The 19154-nt window shown below is 53.8% G+C and overlaps 6 protein-coding genes across 6 annotated transcripts; 1 reads left to right on the forward strand and 5 right to left on the reverse strand.

Moving 5' to 3' along the window:
* Positions 1-888: 888 nt before the first annotated feature.
* BROUX77_005480 (uncharacterized protein) lies at positions 889-4377 on the reverse strand (the record flags this gene model as incomplete). Its single annotated transcript, XM_073750358.1, has 1 exon — positions 889-4377. The coding sequence occupies one exon, from the start codon at positions 4375-4377 to the stop codon at positions 889-891; it is 3489 nt and encodes a 1162-aa protein (XP_073604366.1).
* A 2221-nt stretch (positions 4378-6598) lies between these two features.
* Positions 6599-7495, reverse strand: BROUX77_005481 (uncharacterized protein; the record flags this gene model as incomplete). The annotated part of the gene is made up of 3 exons (XM_073750359.1): positions 6599-6935; positions 7004-7327; positions 7491-7495. The coding sequence occupies 3 exons, from the start codon at positions 7493-7495 to the stop codon at positions 6599-6601; spliced, it is 666 nt and encodes a 221-aa protein (XP_073604367.1).
* Positions 7496-9354: 1859 nt separating this feature from the next.
* On the forward strand, positions 9355-10430 carry BROUX77_005482 (uncharacterized protein; the record flags this gene model as incomplete). The annotated part of the gene is made up of 4 exons (XM_073750360.1): positions 9355-9444; positions 9512-9685; positions 9753-10035; positions 10087-10430. 4 exons carry the CDS (start codon positions 9355-9357, stop codon positions 10428-10430), a joined length of 891 nt encoding a protein of 296 aa, XP_073604368.1.
* Positions 10431-11250: 820 nt separating this feature from the next.
* On the reverse strand, positions 11251-11931 carry BROUX77_005483 (uncharacterized protein; the record flags this gene model as incomplete). Its single annotated transcript, XM_073750361.1, has 2 exons — positions 11251-11838; positions 11908-11931. 2 exons carry the CDS (start codon positions 11929-11931, stop codon positions 11251-11253), a joined length of 612 nt encoding a protein of 203 aa, XP_073604369.1.
* A 1473-nt stretch (positions 11932-13404) lies between these two features.
* BROUX77_005484 (uncharacterized protein) lies at positions 13405-14808 on the reverse strand (the record flags this gene model as incomplete). The annotated part of the gene is made up of 1 exon (XM_073750362.1): positions 13405-14808. The coding sequence occupies one exon, from the start codon at positions 14806-14808 to the stop codon at positions 13405-13407; it is 1404 nt and encodes a 467-aa protein (XP_073604370.1).
* A 1584-nt stretch (positions 14809-16392) lies between these two features.
* On the reverse strand, positions 16393-18033 carry BROUX77_005485 (uncharacterized protein; the record flags this gene model as incomplete). The annotated part of the gene is made up of 3 exons (XM_073750363.1): positions 16393-17641; positions 17715-17806; positions 17881-18033. 3 exons carry the CDS (start codon positions 18031-18033, stop codon positions 16393-16395), a joined length of 1494 nt encoding a protein of 497 aa, XP_073604371.1.
* Between the last annotated feature and the right edge of the window lie 1121 nt (positions 18034-19154).

Raw genomic sequence — 19154 nt, forward strand, 5'->3', positions numbered from 1 at the left:
CGTGCTGTCTTATCTTATCTCGTCGTTACATTATTACTGACCATGATGTGTCTTACAAGGTGAAGATCGCCAGCAAACGAACTGGACGGTTCTCCCTATTATCTCCAAGGGATCGGATCGTCGAGGGCCGCTCCCTCTACCGCGTAGTTTTTGTACACGGATACTCTTGGGCTTGAATTCCTGAAATCCAACGGAAAAAAAACAAAAAACCTGTTGGGCAGCCTCCCTTGCTTTTCTTTTTAGGGGAAGGGGATTGGGCCTCAGAGCCTATGAACGAAACACCACACCACACACAGGGTCACTCATTCATTACAGACTCCTCATTACACAAGCCTCTGCTATCCGCTGTTCTACGCGCAGGGAGCAGAGAAGCGTCTGTGCAGGATGATTCCAAAGCAGTCAAGGACGTGTGTAACCAAAATGTTATACACATACATACCGGCCGGCCGGCACTGTCTTTAGCCAATCACAATCGTGCGGGCGAGTTGATTATGCACTGCGAACAAGTATTGTCCTGTGAGTTATTCCGTGTCGTTGGCTCAAACAACTTGCCGTTAACTCGTGTGACTATATGGCAAGCATGGTTCAATTTCCTGTATACTTGTGATAGTTGTAGCATAAAAGCAAAACACCCCCCCCCCCCGCTCCTCCCTCCCCTCGCTCCATCCATGTCCTCTCGTGACAAGGTCCAGTCTATAGTTGCTATTATGTGGCGAGAAAGATCAAGAAAGCAAAAATACAAGAAGAATATGAAGCCAGCTAAAAAAACAGCAGAGACATGCAAAGGACGACAGCCGCTACCAACAAACCCGCTCCTCGAATCTTTCCAATCATGCACCATCGTCAAACTGGCTCGTTACATGGGGCCCTTCTTTGTCATCGCCTCACTCATTGCCCTGCAATACCCAGGCCCACACGCGACTGCTGCTGTAGATACAGCCCGCCATTGCTCGCGCTCATGCTGCCATTGGTGCCCGTGCGCTCGCGCATGCGCCGGCCTTCCATCAGGCCGCGCAGGCCTCTCTTCTGCAGGCCAATGACGCTGCTAAGCTCGCCCGTCCACATGTCGTTGGTGGGGCCGGGTGTCTTGGCGGTGGTAGGCGGCTCGCTTTCGCCCATCTCCGAGCTCCATTCCGAGCCGGAAACACTGGTGGACGCGCTGAGGCTTTCTTGGCTGGGTCTGTGGGACGGCCCGGGGTGTGAGACAGACGTGTTGATGCGGAGGGCCGCTGTTCGTGTAGCTTCCTGCGACTGTGCTGCAATATCGGCAGCCGACGAGCCCAGCGCCATGTGGTCCATCAAGTGGTCCAAACTGGCGAGACCACCCGCAGTAATCGTCTCGGCGTCGGAGCCGGTGTAGTTGGGGTTCAGCGTGCCGTCAATTCCGCGACCACCACCAGCTGCCATGGCTGTGGCATTGAATACAGCCGCGGCATTGCGCGAGTCTAGCACCATGTGCAGCCGCTCAACAACCGCTTCTAACAGGCCGTCGACCTTGTACGGCCGTGCTATTTGGAGAAGCGAACAAAGGATTTGTGGTGTGCAGATGGTCGATGTGGGCGGGGGCAAAGAAGACGTGTATAAAAAGTGAACAAGGGCCTGGGCCGTAAGGTATGTGTGTGGGAGATAGAGACACCGGGGTCGTGAGGTGGGGCTGAGGGTTTTGGGAGTCGGAGAACTGTGGGCGTTGGCATTTTCAGCGCCAAAGGTTGTGCTACCGTTGGATACGCTGGATGCTGAGGTACTGGGCGGTTGGCCGGTCGATGACGCAGAGCCAAAGGTAGCCTCCGAGGCTGTGCTACGGGAAGAGTTGACAGCAGGGCTTCTCACCGTTGTGCCAGACATTCCAGAACGCAGGGTCAATGCATCGCTCGTATCCTGGGTTGTCGTTCCCTCACGTAAAAGCTGATTGAAGTAGGGACCCCAGCGCCTGGAGACGATTCGCGAATTGATTGGGATCCGCTCGCCCTCGATGCACAGAATGTCCATGTCGCAAATCTCGCGCATGCCGAGTAGCTTTTCGCCAAGCTCGTCGGCTGCTCTGGAGTTTTGGCGGCCTCCAGCTGTGCAGCCGGCTTTGCGTGCGAGGCTGAGGCTAGGTGCAGTGTAGGGACTGCTAGCAGAAACGAAGCCTGATAGCGGCGATATGTGGCGCGGATTATCGTAAAAGCCAAAGGCCTCCAGCTCAACCATGCAAACATTGCTAAAGTTGATGCGGCGGTGGTTGTAGTCCTCTACAAGACTTCTCTTGCGATTTCCGAGAATGACAAATGTGTTGCGGCGGTTCCAGAGAATTCCCTTGTTCCAGCTCCCATGGCTGAACACACTACCACCGGCATCGATCCGATTCCAAGTCAAGGTCTTGAGGTCCAAAGCCCATAACGCGTACTCTTGTTTGGACGAGGTCAGGTAGGTGCCGCTGACCACAAAGTGCGTATCAATAACACTGCCACTGGGGAAGCGTAGACCAGGAGGTGTGTGGGATCCAGACATGGTCTTTTCTGTGAGTGTGCCGTCCGGAGCGCGGATCTGTAGCTCTAGTTTAACATCAAGAAAGTTATAGTTTGAGTAGATGAGCATAGAAGATGCCACGTCCTTGGGCGGGGCATCGGGTCTTTGTGAGTTGTGTTGTCGGCCGATTTTCGAAGCAACAGTTGGCGACACGGCTGCCACAACACTGCGATAGGCACCACAGCTTTTGCCTAGCGATTGTGTCGACGTCCACTTTAGACTTCTCAAGTTGAATACGCTGATCTCTTCGATGTAGTGATTCTCGACGTCTTGGCCACCGAGGATAACCATCTCGGCACCTCCAGTTCCGTCAATGTTGATGCCGATGCGACCCTCGTTGGGGTTCGTGGCAGACGCAGGATTATGTTGCAGGGCCGATAGGGGAGCCCTGTGTGAAGTAAAAGAAGCGGAGGAATCAAGCACAGTGGCGCAATGGGCATAGCGTCCCTGGGGGGCGTCGAGCACGGGAATAAACGACCATCGTTTTGTGGGGATGTCGAAGATGTAAACGTCGGAAACAACTGTCGGGGGGTCTTCGCCATTTCCAGTGACGGCAGCCATACCGCCATAGCAAACCATTTTGGTGTCTCCCAAGGCACACATGGAGTGGAAGTACCGCGGCGTGGGAATCTCGCCTGTGGTGGTAAGCTTGGTCCAGTGCCTGCTGATCAGATCTAGTTCATACATGGCAGAAGTCAGGGGACCTTGTCTGTTTCTCGACACGTGGCGACCGCCAAAGATGTAGAGCTTGTCGCCAACAATGGTGGTGGTGACACCAACGAGGGGATGGGGTTCACGGCCGGTGGTCTTGTGCACATTGCACATGAGGCCCGAGAGATGGGCTGAAGTGGTATTTGGAGCATGGGCGTCGCTGGTAGAGGCAGGCGTGGAGGCGGAGGCGGAGGCGGAGGCAGAGACGGACGCAGGGGTTGAGGCCGAGGTCGAAGCGGTCGCGGGGGTTGTTGCCGCTGCAGAATTGGGCGTCCGAGGTTGCTGGTTCAGCGAGGGCGACAGGCCGGTGGAGTTGTGGCGGCGGTCGATGTCGAGATTTGTTTGTGAGTGCGAATGTGAGTGGGAGTATGGATTGGAGCTGGAGTTGGAGTGTGAATGCGAATGTGAGTGTGAGTGCGAGTGCGAGTGCGATTGGCTGGGCTCGGCATGGGAGCCATCGTGGCCGTAGACGCCGCTCGACGAGGGCATGTTTGCGTCCATTGTGTACGAACGGCGGCGCCCTTCAGCGTTGTTGACGGAGATGGAATCGCGGGGCAGCTGGAGATCGGGCGACGGCGTTGGGTTTGAGCGGTCGGAGAAGACAGAGTCGAGCAATGTCTGGGTCTGGTGGATAGGGGGCAGGGGCGCGAAGGACGAGAAGAGCGGCGGTTCGGGTAGCGGTTTTTCGAGGCTCTCCTGAAGACTGAAGCCACGCCGGTGCAGCTGGGAGGTCTGGGACTGGAGCGAGGAGGCCGAGTTGGGCGGGAGGGGGAGGGGCGGGGTAGAGGCGGAGGCGGAGGCGGTGGTGGGCTCGGACTCGGGCGGCGAGACGGAGGGAGCAGGCGTGGTGATGGTAGGAGTTGTAGAACCAGTAGCAGATTCTTGCAGATGCAGGAGGCTGGGCTTCTTGTCGGGAAAACGCTGGGACTTTGCGGGGTCTTCGCGGCTGTTGGCGTTTAGCTTGGACTTGAAGCCGCGGTACACGCCAGAAAACAGGTCGCCGGGCGATTTGGACGGGCTGGGGAACGAAGGCTGAGGCAGAGGCTGTGGTTGTGGTTCTGGCTGCAATTGGGGCGGATTGTCAGAGTCTGGCTTGGCGAAAATAGAGAGATCGTCATCGGTGCTTGGCTTGGTGGATGGTCCGCGGGGAGACATTGTGATGAGCCTCCTGAGGCGGCGGAATTTTGGGGGACAGGCGTGGCTGTTTTATAGTGGCGTAGGCGCTGTGTGTGTTTTTTTTTCTGTGCCAGTGATTGTCGGCTGGGCAGATGGCGCTGAAACGGGGAGAGGTCGATGTTGTGGTCTATGGTCTATGGTACGGCTTTAGCAGCGCTTTCAGCGGAGGGACTAGAACATAGAACAAGAATAGCAGTGATTTTGGGGGGGAGAGGAGCTATCGGGACAGAAATGGCTGGCTGCTGATCAGCGGAGGGAGAGAAGGAGAGAGCAGAGCAGATGGAGAGCTCCCAAGAAAAAGCGAGATTTTTTTCTAGTTTTTTTTTTTTTCTTTTTTTTTTCTCTTCTTCTTTTCGCCAGCCGGAGAAGAGCAAAGAACAGGCTGGCCACGCGGGCAAGTTGGTGCAAAGGCTAGCTCGGACTTTAAAGCAGGTCAGACAGACAGGCAGACAGACAGACAGTTTTGTATGTACATAGTTACTCCTGTATCTTGTATCTTATATCTTAGGATGAGATTGATTCTGCTGCCAAAACCAGGGGCTTAGTGGACTAGTTAGGCCAGGGACAAAAGCACCGATATTGCCTGCTGTGAGTTTTCTTTTCCTTGTTGCCGTCTTTTTCCCATGGCGTGCGGCTGTTTGCTGTTTTTCCGTGGACGGACAAGGCTGGATTTGGATGCCTGGATGCCTGGATCTCTAGATAGTCATCTCGGCTTCAAGCTCCATCTCCTCCACCACCAACGTGATGCCCAGAACCCACGCCCGCCTTCTGAGCCCCAATGGCAAAGTCTCTGCAATACTTTCTTATAGGCCGCCCAACCAGTCCGTCCGTCCCCAGGACTCGCTGTTTCAAGCCCTGTTCTCGCTGCGCGGGCGGGCGGGCGTCGATGCCACTAATATAGACGGTTACAGGCATCGGGATAGGGATCGAGGTCATAGCAACCACGCGTCAGGGAACCAGCAGAACCAGTCGGAGAACACCTGGACCCAGGCACTAGTGGCCATCTAGAAGATTTTGTTCTTTGTCGGGGTCAGGGGCTGGTCACAAAGCACACAGAAAAGCACACAGCAAAGCGAGGCGGCCGGCCCTCGTCTCGTCTCGTCTCTCGTCTCGTTTCGTTTCGTCTCGGGGCTGGCTACAGACAGACAAACAGACAGCCAAGATACTTTGCTGGTCCCTGCCCCCCTTTGTCAGGCGTCGTGACCAAGTCCCCAGGCTGGCCCTGAATCACGGAGAAATCAAAGCTAATATTGCTGAGCCCTGTGCCATGTATGCACACAGCCGCAGGGAGCACCGCATACATCCATTCACACAGATACATACATACATACCGCCCCAGTGTGGCCTGTCAAGACATCGTAAAACCAAGTCCCAGCAACTACGTCAAGGCGACTGGCTGGCTGTGCTACGTTCTCTGTCCATGCGCAAGTAAGCCTTGACCTTTAGTTTGTGCACATCATGTCCACGCGATCTTCATGAGGCAAGCAAGGAGATGCTAGAACCACCACGCAAACATCCAGACACATATCCCATCCGTTCGGCTCACATCATGTCCGCCTTAATATCACGTGTTACCAAATCTGTTTCCCTCTGCGCTGTCACTCAAACCCAACTTCGTCCCATCACAGGCAAACTAGGTAGGGAAACAAGAAACAGAAACAAAACCACCGATCTTGGTGATCCTGCAAACTAGAAACTTTTCACCGCTTCGCCCACGTGCAGCCAAGCCCAGCTTTGGTCCAGAAACATGGCAAGTGTTTTCAGTAAAGACTCGGCTCGTTTCATGGGCTGAGAGTGAGTATTGTAGCTGGCACACACTTTACAGCACAGGACATATTGTTATAGATATCGACAACAGCATTCTCACAGCACAGTTAGAATCACGCATCTTTACAGCTTGACCGTCGAGTTTCCCCGATAATTGGAAATATGTTATTCGCTATTTTCAACACAAAAGAGTTTAAACAAGATATAGTTATCCATCCAGGTGGAATATTTGCCAGGCTGCTGGCGGTTTCGGTTTTCATGGCGAGAGATCCACTGCAGCTCTCCCCCACGCAGATAAAAAAAAAGAAAAGAGAGTGAAAAGAAAATAAAGGGTGGTATCAAGAATGACGGGACCATGTCCACAGGCTGGCCTTGATAGATCAGCATCCGCCCGCCTGCTCCGTGCTTTTAAACAAGCCTGACATCAACACATCTAAGCATTGACCTTCTCCTTGGGCAGGGGAGTAAAGCGGAGGTAGGGCTTGACGATGCGGAACTCGGGGAACAGAGTCTTGGCCTCCTCATTCTTGACGCCGGGGTGGACAATGACATCATCACCGGGCACCCAGTTGATGGGCGTGGTGATGCGGTACTTGTCGCCGGTCTGCAGCGAGTCGACGATGCGCAGGACCTCGGTGCTGTTGCGGCCGGTCGAGGCGGGGTAGGAGAGGATGGTACGGATGGTCTTCTTGGGGTCGATGATGAAGACGGAGCGGATGGTGAAGGCAACGCCCTTCTCATCGACGTTGGTGGCATCCTGCTGGTCGATCCTGGACAGCAGCGTTAGCAGTGTGGCTCGGCGGTCGCTTCAGACCGGCTGTTGCGTGGTGTGACTTACATGTCGTAGAGCAGGGCAACCTTGCGCTCCTTGTCGGCAATGATGGGGAAGGTCAGGTTGGCACCAGTGACCTCGTTGATGTCCTTGATCCAGCCCTCATGGCTGCCCAGGGTGTTGGCCGACAGGCCAATCAGCTTGACGCCGCGCTTGGCAAACTCAGGCTCGAGCTTGGCAAAGGCGCCCAGCTCGGTGGTGCAGACGGGCGTGTAATCCTCGGGATGCGAGAACAGCACAACCCACTTGTCACCAACAAAGTCGTGGAACTTGATGGGGCCGGCGGTGGTGTCGGCCTCAAAGTTGGGGGCGGTGTTACCAAGACGGAGACTGGAAGTGAAAGGCGGGTTAGCGAGAAAGACAATGGAATGCCGCGGCTGGCTGGCTGGCTGGCTGGCTGGCTGGCTGGCTGGCCGGCTCAAAGGGGGGAGACTCTGATCAAACGCTTGGCCAAACAGGCCACGGGCGATTGAGGCGATATGGCGCAACTTACGACATGGTGACGGATGATTATGGATGTAAAGCAAAGAAATATATTAGGAATAGGAAAAAAGGGAAGTAAGCAGCTGGTATAACAGAAAACGATGATGTAGAAAAAAAAAAAAAAAAAAAAAGGTATTTCTTCTGGCGGCACAAGAACGAGGGGAACAGCACGTCTTTATAGCCACAGATCAGATCTGCTTTTATATGTATTCTGGTACTAGCAGCATCAGCGCTTAGAAATTGTAAGCCAGCGCCTTGTTGACGACAGCTCTTCCCGAAGGCGTGCTTTGCCTTTCCCGTCCAGACAGCTACGCTCCACCCGAAGCGGCCATGTACCTCTTTGCCGCGAGCCGCATACAAAAGGTACCCGCGCCCCAGGGATCTGGGGGGACTCCCATAGTCGTTTTCTTCCCTTTCCTTGCTAACGGCCATTGCGTGCTCGGAACTTGGCCTGATTTTGTTAGACATTCCGTATCGATTAGCTGTATGGTCCGCTTTTAACCTTTCTCGCTCTCGCTGAGTTCCGTGGAAGCTTGGACCTTGGCGAATGGCGTCAGTCCACCATGTCGATGTTGCCACTTTCTACAAGTACCAGTCGCCCATTGAACGCCGGAGGTGAGGCTGGGGCAACGGAGGACATCCAACTATGCATAGGTCGTTCCCTCTCTCCAAGCCTCCCGAGGCATCTATTGAAAAGACTCCCAAGAGCCTTCACCACTGAGTTATTTTCACACACAGGTAGCTAACCCGTCGCGTACTATGACCACGCAAAAGAATGTCTTAGCTCTGATGTATACAAGCATAGCTGTAAGCCTCAGGTGGTCCGTCCACTCACCCACTCAGTGCCCCTCTCTCTCTGTCTGCCCCTCACTTGCACAATTCTATCCACTTCACACAACACCCGTCGCCCTGCCAATCGAGCTCCACCTTGGCCTTTGCTGGTCGCCGTCCTGAAGCTAAAGACCGGCCCGCCGTTGATCAATGGCCAATGGAATGGGTCCAGGTCCGAGTCATACACATTGTTCCTGGTGATTGCGTGCTGTAGCAGAGCTGTGATTGGCTGGGGAGGGGGCTTCTCGGCTGGGTTAGACTTGCGGCTGTTTTTCTTAGTCAGCACGGTCGTGTCATCCGCCACGAGCTTTGCGCCAGGCGAGTTCGGGATGGAAGTACACAAGTTACATGCTTGGCTGGATTGACTTGAGCCAACTAGTTGTAACCAATTAGCCCATTCAAAAGAAGACAGAGGGGTTAGACGACACGCCAAATCACGCCTGCTGACGATGTTGAGAATCCTAGGGTCCTGGTCCAGGTCCCAGGTCCAGGTACCCACAATATTTCGTGGCTGATGTGGCTGCTCCAAAAAAAGCCCCCAGTTAAAGCTTGTGTTACCTTGAAAACAACAACAACACCATCATCACCACAAGAGTCGTTCATAGTAAATTTACATTCAACCATAAACAATACATTCTCCCTCACATTCCAGTATTTGTACTCATCTCTCAAGCCTTAGTTTACTGCCGTGATCATGATTATCCACATCCCACATGGTACAATACTCTGGTCTGTACCCTTACCCTAACAGCCAACCTCCCCTCCCCCAAGCCAACGTCGACTCGAGGTAGCAACCATTTCCGCGAGCTGGTTGTCCTCCTGCCTGCCCGAAAGAGCCCACAACGTTGAAACAAACCGAACAATCTTCAGCCTGGTCTGCGTTCTATTTCGTATTTCTTCTCTGGCCTAGGCGACCACACTTCTTTTCAACTTTCCCCTCCTGCAACCATCCTCTCAACAAGTTTGAGACACAGACTCTTGAGGGCAAAGTTGAACTCGCTTGCTTTCTTCTCATTTGTATTCGACTCCCAAGTATACCTGCCATGGAATCCGAAGATCTTCTATTCGCAGCCAATACCGACGCGGGCGAGTCTTGCCCAACAAAAGAAATGAACACACAGGTCGTGATGGCTGTAGGTTCCTATCCCAGCCCCTCATCCCCTTCTGCGAAGATTCAAACTGACAGGCGCAATCTTCCAGACCGACATCAACTGCCTGGGCTTCCCCGAGGCTAGTGCCCACCGGCTGCTTGAGCTTGACGGGCCCATATCGGCAGACTCCTTCGACAGTATCGACGACCACAACGGCACTGGCAATATGGAACACGTCAACATGTGGATCCCCACGCCCAGCTTGTTCAACATGCAACACGTGGTAATCTATGCCTCAAAGTTGATTTGGTCCTACGTACACACACAAACTCTAATGCCTTAAACACTAGGCTACATCATACCAGAGAGCCTTCCAGCTGTCGCCACCCGAACAGACCTTCATCCCTCCCCACAACCTCCATTACCCCGGCATTGTCTTTGACCGACCGCACGAGCTGCTAGACAAAAGCCTCGGTAGACTTCTCTATTGCCAGCCCGGCCACCCGCTAGAAATCCACCCACAAATTCGCAAGCGCCATCCTGGGCTCGACGCCGCCGACCCCAACTATTGCCTCGGCGCCAGTTTGGACATCAAGTGCGAAGATGTCTATGAGCCTACCCCAGGCAGCACCAGTAAGAGCACTTCCATGAATGGCCCTCCAATTACTTGCTAATCTTCTACAGCGACACGCCCTTTCAGCGAGGGGGAGCTAGTTGGTATCAGGCACATAATCGCGTACATCGACTCACTGGACTGGACTTTCGAGGCCACTACACTCGTTCTAGACACTCTTCTTAAATATCTTCCCTTGCCGCGGTTCTACAGCGAGTTTGAGCCCGTTCAAAAGTATAAATGGAAGATCATGAACACGGGAGTTTTGGCGGCCGCTGATATTGCAGACATGACTACTCCCGAGTTTTTGTGCATGGTTGCCTTCTCGCGTCTTCCATCATGGAACATCATGACGGTTCTAGTAGAAGATCTCCCGCTCGCTGATCGTCTTTCCACCATGCTGGAGTCTGCTTAGTTTGCACGGCGCATGGCTGTCCAGAGGGATTCGTACTATACTTACCCTCATGTATACCTAGGCTCGTTTTTGTACAGATGTGCCCGAGTCACGAGCGTCCTGTCCGCGGAGCCCACTCGCAATGTCATTGAGGCTGAGGCTATTGCTCAGGCCGAGAAGCGTTTTCCCATGGGTGGCCAGATTGTCTTGCTTTCTACACCCGTGCCTTACACGAGCCCATTGACAACCCCGCTGTCTGGATTTGCCAGTTGGGATGAGAGCGGGTACTTTGGAAACCAGTTGGACGACCAGTTCGAGATGGGCACCATGAAATTTGACCTAGACGTGGATGTGGAAATGGTGTAAGCTTGATCGCAATGAGCGACAGCTTAGAATGAACTCCAATGGAATCCTACGTACAAATACCAGCTCACAAGGTTGCAGGGTGACTTGAAGAGGACAAAGGAGAAGTAGCTAGCAAATGGAATATCCAATGATTCTATATAGTTATTCCGTAATGTCGTATTATCCATTTTCATTTCTATTCACGGAAAAGACTCCGGCAGCTAAACTTGAGCAAAGATTCCAGAATCAAGCACACAGTAGGGTCAGGGAGACTTCTTCAGAATAACGTTATCTATTTATAATAGTAATAAGTTGTCCAATATAAACTCGGCTCCTGCGTCCTGCTTCTTTACATGATTTCACACTTCTTCGGCAAACCACAAGGCCCAGCATCAGGGTTCTGACTCAGGTCCGGCGCTCTCTTTTCGGGGATTTGTGATTTAGCCTTAGGAGTGGTTGAAGCGGTAGCCGCAGGCTTACCCTGGCTGCCATGCAGTCAACCAAAGTGCTTGGCGACGGTAGCACCAAACGACTCGCCCTGGATCTCGGCAATCTCGAGCTCGAGAGCCGACGGCTGGCGCGAGCCATCCGACGAAGCAAACGTGCCGGCGCCCCAGGGCGAGCCGCCGTGGACCTCGTCGAGCGAGGTCAGCTGGGCAAAGGTCTTGGAGTAGCCGAGCGGCACGTAGATCATGCCGTGGTGGGCCAGCGTCGACATGGCCGCCAGGCACGTCGATTCCTGGCCGCCGCCCTGGCCGGCCGTCGAGACGAACAGGCCGGCCATCTTGCCGGCGAGCGCGCCCGAAGCCCACTGGCCGCCGGTGCGGTCGATGAAGGTCTTCCACTGGGCCGGGAAGTTGCCGAAGCGCGTGGGGATGCCGAACAGGTAGGCGTCGTAGCCCTCGAGGACCTTGGGGTCCGAGAGCACGGGGATGGAGGAGTCCTTGGGCCCCGCGTACATCTTGGCGAGCACCTCGTCGGGCAGAGTCTCCTGGACCTGGTAGATGTCGACGGTCACGCCGGACTTCTCCACGCCCTTTTTCTCGGCGGCGGCCAGCTTGCCAATGTGGCCGTACATGGAGTACTAGGAGAGAAGGTGTGAGTATGGTTTAGGTGAAGGAGGGCGGACAGAAAAAGGGGAGTGAGTACGTACGTAGACAATAGCGATCTTGGCCATTTTGAATGTGTTGTGAAAGCGATGTAGGAGTTTGTTGAAGGTAAGAAAAGAGAATGAGGGATGTCGAGAGCAGAAACCACCACTCCAAAGGGAGGGGGACTTGCATGCATTATATACGACGCTACGGAGACAAGTAATGTACCAAGCTTTCCACTAACCAGCCAACTACGCAATGTATGCATGTCTGCAACTAAGCTCATGCGTCTTGTCCGCCTGCGAGAGTAGCCACCGGAACATCCCTCTTGTTCGACTTGGAGCTAGTTGCTACCACCAGGCTTACACCCCCCGGAGATGGATAGTAACAACGGTTCTGCCAGCTACGGGCAAAAGCACAAGACCCAGCCCAGAACACCCAAGAACCCTGCGTGTTTTCTTGGTCATATTTTATAAGACATTTGCAATCAGGGCGCGGGAGTGTGTCTCGATACGGCCCATCAAGCTGGGGAGACATGCTGCCGCCGTCTCTTTTGGGACGTGGCCGTTGCTTGACCGCTGTGCTATAAAGTGTGTGGGCAGGGGACAACTCGACAGCTGGTGAGCAAAAAAGGGCAATCCTTTCTTTTCCTGGGGCTGTCTCCAGCAGATTCGCATTGTGTCCGGCTCGCCACATTGCATGACTTGCCTTGAACTCTGTTGATTTCCAGATGCTGAGTAAGTGCTGACGAGCAAATGAAAAGAAGAAGCTTTCAGGTCGTACGTGAGGATTACCCCCCACAAAAAAAACAGCTAAGCCGGGATGGTACAAGGTACATAGCTACATAGATACATAACCTACCCCTCCCTCGTCTTTTGTTGAATAATACGTCTGCGTGTACGAGGCCCTCACACGCCTTCTTCTCCCGCGCGCGCGCCTTTCGAGTCAGTCATGTCGAGATATCGAGCGGCGGCTTTCCTCGCGCGCGCTGGCGAGTAGCCTGGCCAAACTGCTGACTGATCTTTAGTGAGTCCGTGATGCAGCATTATCTAAGCCGCCGGTAGTCGTTTGCCAACATCAAGTTTTTTTCTTTTGCCTGCCCTTCTGGGGTACATCAGTCCAAGTCTAAACCAAAGTTCTTGTCACCCATAAGCCGGGAAATATAGAAACGTAACATCTTTGACTAATCAGAAACATTGGAGCCAGGCTCAGGGAGATACAACAATGAATCCCTGGATGACGTCAATGCTTGGCTTCCTTTCTAGACTAGTTGGCCACTTCTTGGAACTGGTTTGCCGAGTCCCTTGAGGTAATTCGAGGTGAAGCAGCTGGTTACACAGGCTAGAAATCAAGAACAACCACTTTGTAGAATCGGAGAGGAGGTTTGGTCAGGACAGTGGTCAGAAAGATGTGTCGGACGTGTGTGCAATTAGTAAGCGTGAAAGATTAACCTTTAGTCTATAGTGATGCAGCTAACCCTAATCCAAACAAAGTGAAACCAGCACCAACAAACACTTTTATGCGTGAAACAAAACGAACGACCACACTACCCAGCTCTCTCAGATACACGCCGTCTTATACCGGCGATAATGCAGCACGCGCGCAAGAACAAGAAGCAGCCAGCCCAGCGCAAGACCGCCACCTGCCCATGAAATCCCAGCCTTCCAGTTCCGCGTGTCACTATCGCCAATCAAGGCGCCAGCAACCGGCGGCCCGACTAGCGTGAACAGACCAGCAAACGTGAACAGGAAGCCGATGCGCGTGCCGACGACACCCATGTCGGGCGCCATGGCAATGACGACAGAAGAGGTGCCGCTGACAACTCCCCCCGAGGCCATGCCATAGAAGATGCAAAAGACTATCATGCCGCCGAGCGAGGTGATGGACATCCAGGCAAACGCCAGCACAAAGCTCATGAGCACCATGAACAGCATGACGTTGAGCGGGCCGGCCTTGTCGCCAATATAGCTAGGTATCACGCGGCCCGGAATACTGCCGGCGCTGACAAGAGTGATCAGGTACGGCGAAAAGTCCTTGGTGGTGATGCCCTTGTTGATGGCATAGGTCTGGATGTAAAAGTACGGCACATACATGGTCATAAAGGCAAATGCTAGACCAAACGCGCTGAACAGAAAAGGCACGTCCTTGAAGATGCTCGTGAGAGCCGACCCTCCAAACTTTCTCTGCACAGGCGTGACCCGCGTGCGCATAAACACCACCGGCACCACAGACAAGGCCGTCAGCAAAAAGGCAATGGCCCTCGTCGCCCACGCAAAGCCGATTCTGGGCTCCAGCTGGGCAAACATGATGGGCAGGACGATGCCGGCGACCGGCGACCCGGTGGCGCTGATGCCAATGGCCAGGCCCAGGCGCTTCTTGAAGTACTGGCTGAGAATGGCCGTGGACGGGAGAAAGGTCAGGCCGCAGCCGAGGCCGATGCAGAGCCCCTGCGCCAGCATCACCTGCCAGTACGTCGAGCACAGCGAGACCATGAACAGGCCAAACAGAATCAGGAACACGCCAGCCAGCATCATGGCGCGGAAGTGGCCGGCGTCGTACAGCGGGCCGACCACGCTGCCGATGATGAGCAGCAGCGCGGATTGCAGCGAGCCTATCCAGGCCAGGTCGGCCGGCGATCGGTCGAATAGCGTCCCGCGCGCGTAAAAGGTTTGGTAGACGCCGTAGCAGTTGATGACGCCCCATGTGTCGGCAAGGAGAACCCACGAGGCAAAGACTTGGAACCATGCCTCGGCGCCGCCGTCGGGAATGTCGTTCTTGAGCGCGTCTGCAGATTCTAGGTGGTGGTCGCCGGTGGTGGAATCAAAGGGCTGGTCGATTGTGGTATCGCTTTTGGGTATTGCGGGCGCTGGTGGCGTGAAGGAACTCTTGTCGTTGTGGCCGGTGAGTGTCTCGTTGTCACTTGAGCTGCCATATTGGCCTTTCTCAGCCATATCTGGGTTCATGATGATGTGAGGATATTGAAGAATGTATGCGGAGGGAGTAGTGACAGACAAGGACAAGGAATGATTAAGTATAAAGATTAAGTATAATGCAGAAGACTGCTGGATGAAGCATCTAACAAGCCGTAGTATAGCAAAACAAGAATAGAAGAGAAATGCACAAAAGACCAAGTCAATAGATTTCTAGCTTCGGTCCGTACAGTTCCTTTTATACTTCCATTGCCCAGGATAACCGGCTCTAGCAGCCGAGTCACCGCTCTTACAAGTCCAATATCAGACTGGGAAAAACTCAGTTGCCGAACCAACACCCACCCAAGCAAAGCCGAGGAAGAAGAAGAACAAGATGCAAAAAAAAAAAAAGCTTGGGCTAGCCAGCATTCTATGCTACGGACGGGGGGGGGGGGGGGGGGGGCACAAGACCCAAGAAGCGGGTTTTGGGTGACAGCTGCTAGTCGTCTTGCGGCTCAAGGCCTGTCACTCCCACTGTATTTCGTCCCTTTTTCTCGGCCCAGAGACTCGAAGACAGGGGGACGCTCGATTTGCCGTGATCCAAGTGCCGGTCGTGTCTTGGGTCCAGGCTCAGTAGAAGGAATGGAAGCCAAGGAAACAAGAGGGCTAGGCCAATATGGGAATTTTTGACAGGCTAGCGATGTCCTGGATGTATGGACACACACATAGTTATGCTTGACGCTGCTTCATCTTCTCGCAGGCCGTGGCGCTTGTCTTGTCCGTGATTTGAGGCCTGGGCGAGCGTGACGTGATAATCCGCGTAGTGCAACCGACGCCTCGCTGTGTGGAACGTGCAAGTCGGTTGTGTTCTTGACAAGCACCGGGAAGTCCTGTTGCCGAGAACTCGTCCCGTGGTCCCGTGGTGTCTTGCAGCTGGACGAGACACTTCTGGGGATCTCTTGTGTACGGCTTTGGCGTGGTGTGTTAGTGCGACCTTGTGTGGCCATGGTGTAGTGACTGAAGCCTGCGGCCATTTTACTGTCTGGAACTATCGAGAAGAATAGGTTGTTCAGGTTCTTTAACTGTTGTCACAGTATTAGTCGTCTTGCGCAGTAAATTTTGGCTGTTGTTGTATCTTAAGTCGTCGGATCGTCAGGATCCGTTCGTGCGGCTCTGCGGGAGCCTCCATCATTTTGGGTCTTTTTCTTTTTCTTTTTCTTTTTTTTTTTTTCCAACTGGCACATCTACACATGCCCCAAAATGATCTACATTCACTACACTCGATATCCAATCATGTAAAAAACGAGAACAATTTTTTCATGTCATCAAAGCTTCATATAGTACAATAATAATAAAAAAAAAGGAAGAAAAAAAAGACCAAGTCAACAATATAACCCAATAAACTGCCTGCAAGTAGTATGATGTATGATGCGAGAGAAGATACATGACGCTTAGACTTCGTAGCCTGTATCGACATGACAAGATTCGCGGGTACCAAATTTACCCGGAGTATATAGGCTCAGAAGAGAGCTGCGAAAGCGAGAAATAAGGAAAAAAAAAAGTCATGGCTCCTATTTGAGCGTTCGTCAAGAGTTTTTCTTTTTTCTAGTGCGCCACCTGCACCGAGAAAGAGAAATCCTAAGAGTTGTCCGTGGTATCCAAGGACCTTTGGTTGGAAGGCACCTCTGGTGTTGCAGAGCTTTCGAGGCCTGCAAGTGTTCTTTGTGTTGACATGCGGGGCATGGCTCCCAGGTTGAGACTTGGGAGTCGGAATGGCAGAGCGCCAGATTGCGAGGTGTTTGTAGACGCTGTTTCTACGTCTGCGTAGGGCGTAGCCGATGTGGGTTCTTGGACTAAAGCGGAATTCGAAGCAGTCGGGGAGGAGGATGCGCTGGCTACAGAGGCAGGCCCCTGGGGCTGCGCGCCCGGAGACGACGTGCGGGACGTATTGGAGCTCGGGATTCTAGATCCCTCGTAGGTAGGTGGCGGTTCGGTGGGGATAACAGACGCTGTAGTGTTGACCGAATGAGTCGTGATGGTTGTTGTGAGTGGAATATCTTCATATTCCGGTGGCGAAGGGTCGCTGCTGGAGGGTTCAGCAGCAGTGTGGCTGGTTGTTGGGCTGAGACTAGTACGGGGCGAGTTAGACCCGTTGGTTTCCTGGGAGAACAGGACCTGAGAGGTCAGCGCCGAGTCAGCGCGTGGCCGGCCCATAAGCCCAACTGTGTCGCTATCGACGCTGAGGGCAGAGCCGCTGCGGTCGCGCGTGCGTCTTGGTGACAGAACTGAAGCAGAGATGCTAGCTGCATCAGAGAGTAGGCCAACCCTTTCACTTTCCATGCTTGTGCCTCTAACACGGGTGCCGTCGTGTCTTGCAATGCCAACATCGGCATAGGCGACGCTGGGCGCAGCTCTTTGTCGTTGGGCCTTGAGACGATCGTGCTCTTCGCGAAGAGCTGCGACGAGGTCGCGCTCATTGGCGGCTTGGCGTTGCTGTCGCAGATTCCGGAGAGCAACGGGGTCATTGTTACTGCGAGCTTCACGTCGCAGACGCCGTCTTTCTTCTCGTTCCTGGATTTCGAGGCGCCGTGCTAGCCGGATTTGATACAAGGATTCCATCTCGTTTTCGCGCATATTCTCAAGCTCGGCCTCGGTTGGAAGCTCTAGGATGACGTCAACTCCATCACGCTCGCCCGCGACGCCCAAAACCCTCTCATTTTCGGAAGCATGTGGCTGGTAGGCGGGCAGAGTCAGGATGGACCGGATAGACGTTGCGCGGTTGACAACTGTGGATGTCGGAGGCACAGATGTGCCCAAAGAATTGAACACGGATGATGTGTTGGGCCGACGGGTATCAGAGGGATCAGACAAAGGCGCCTGCTGGTATCTACGGGAAACGACAAAGATTAGTAATAGGTTTGAGTGGCAGGGCGGGCGGTACATTGCCGTGATCCACATACTTTGTCTTGTCCCTTGCTTTTCTCTTGCGGTTACGCATGAAGCAAAACAATGAGACAGCAATCATCACGAACGCCACAACTGAAAACCCAACCTAGAAACGGCAAGTTAGCAACAGAGACAGCACGAAGCAAAGATTCGGAGAAATGGCGCACGGCAATGACGTACGATCATAGAGATGTTGTTGCCGCTGCTTGGCGTGGTCGTCTGCTGGCGAGGCCATAGACTCTTAGTGTGGGGTTGAGCGTGGGTTTGAGCATCTGATCGCCGGATTAGGTGTCGGGTGTTAAGCCCGCCCTGGCGGGAACTGCAGGGAGCCATGACGGAAAAGCCAGAACTGTGGCGGATGGATGAAGCGGAGGAGGTGAGATGGCAAGGCAACGCCTTAAGCGCAAGTCGAACGAGCCCAGCGGCTGGCAAGTCTCTGGCGAAAGCAAGCACCAGGCGGTAGTCGTGCGGTGGAGGGTCGTGCAATGGGCCGATGGCGAATAGCGGACGGCCAAAGCTAAGCAGGCTGGTGGAGAGGGGAACCAGCGAGCGTCGTCATTGATGGGCCACGGCTGAGGCTGGCTGGAGGGGCGGCAGCAAGTCGAGCGTGAGGGCGACTGAGAAGAGGCGAAGGGAGGAGGAGGTTGAAGAGCCGGCAGCAGCCCGGGAGGAAGGGCGGTGCTCTTGGGGTGTTTCGCAGGCTTTCGGGCGTTTGTTTTGTTTCCCAGGGCGATCGTGCGGCGTAGGACGATGGATTTGCGGCGCTGGCGGATGGGCTCTGGGCTGGCGAGAAAAGAAAAAAGAAAAAGAAAAGTCGAAATCAAAAATGCTTAGATGTGAAAGAAAAATTTGGAGAGGAGACGCAATGCGTGCGGCTGGTGATGATGGCAGGTGCCTGTTCTGTTTCCCCAGAACTCAAGAGGCAGCTACCGATTGACTGATTGGAGCTAGGCCCGGTCCTTTCCTTTCTTTCCTTTGCCTTGAGGATCGAAGAAGTATGTATGTACATACGTATACTTCTGTGCTCCTGTATTCCTGTACTTGGATATGGATCTAAGCATCCGTCCTCTGCATACGAGAAAGCCTGCGCCTCTCGTCTTATGTGCACTAACAATGCAATGAGCTTTGGCGGGTTATTCGTGGCTGGTGCCTATTTCGGGATATATTGATTTCTTGGGCGCTGGCTCCTTTGACCTCTCGCCGCTTGCTTGTATAGTCGCAGTACAGGCTTCTAATTAGCCGGCCGCGGGCGTCTGCGCTTCTGCTCTCTAAAAAAGCCCTGTGATTCTGATTATCCCAGTGCAATTTCTACCGATCATGCTTGCTTTGCTGCACGGGTGCCCGGCAAAAAAAAAAGAAAAGCCAAGCTGAGGAACTCGCTCGTACCCTGCCACATGCCAGCCAGGAGGGACAAGCAGATAACGGGGATAACGAGGGGACGAGGGGAGGGCATG

Source organism: Berkeleyomyces rouxiae (assembly GCF_048999995.1).
Source record: "Berkeleyomyces rouxiae strain 22BRR77 chromosome Unknown BrBRR77_ptg000005l, whole genome shotgun sequence".
NCBI classification, from domain to species: Eukaryota; Fungi; Ascomycota; class Sordariomycetes; order Microascales; family Ceratocystidaceae; genus Berkeleyomyces; species Berkeleyomyces rouxiae.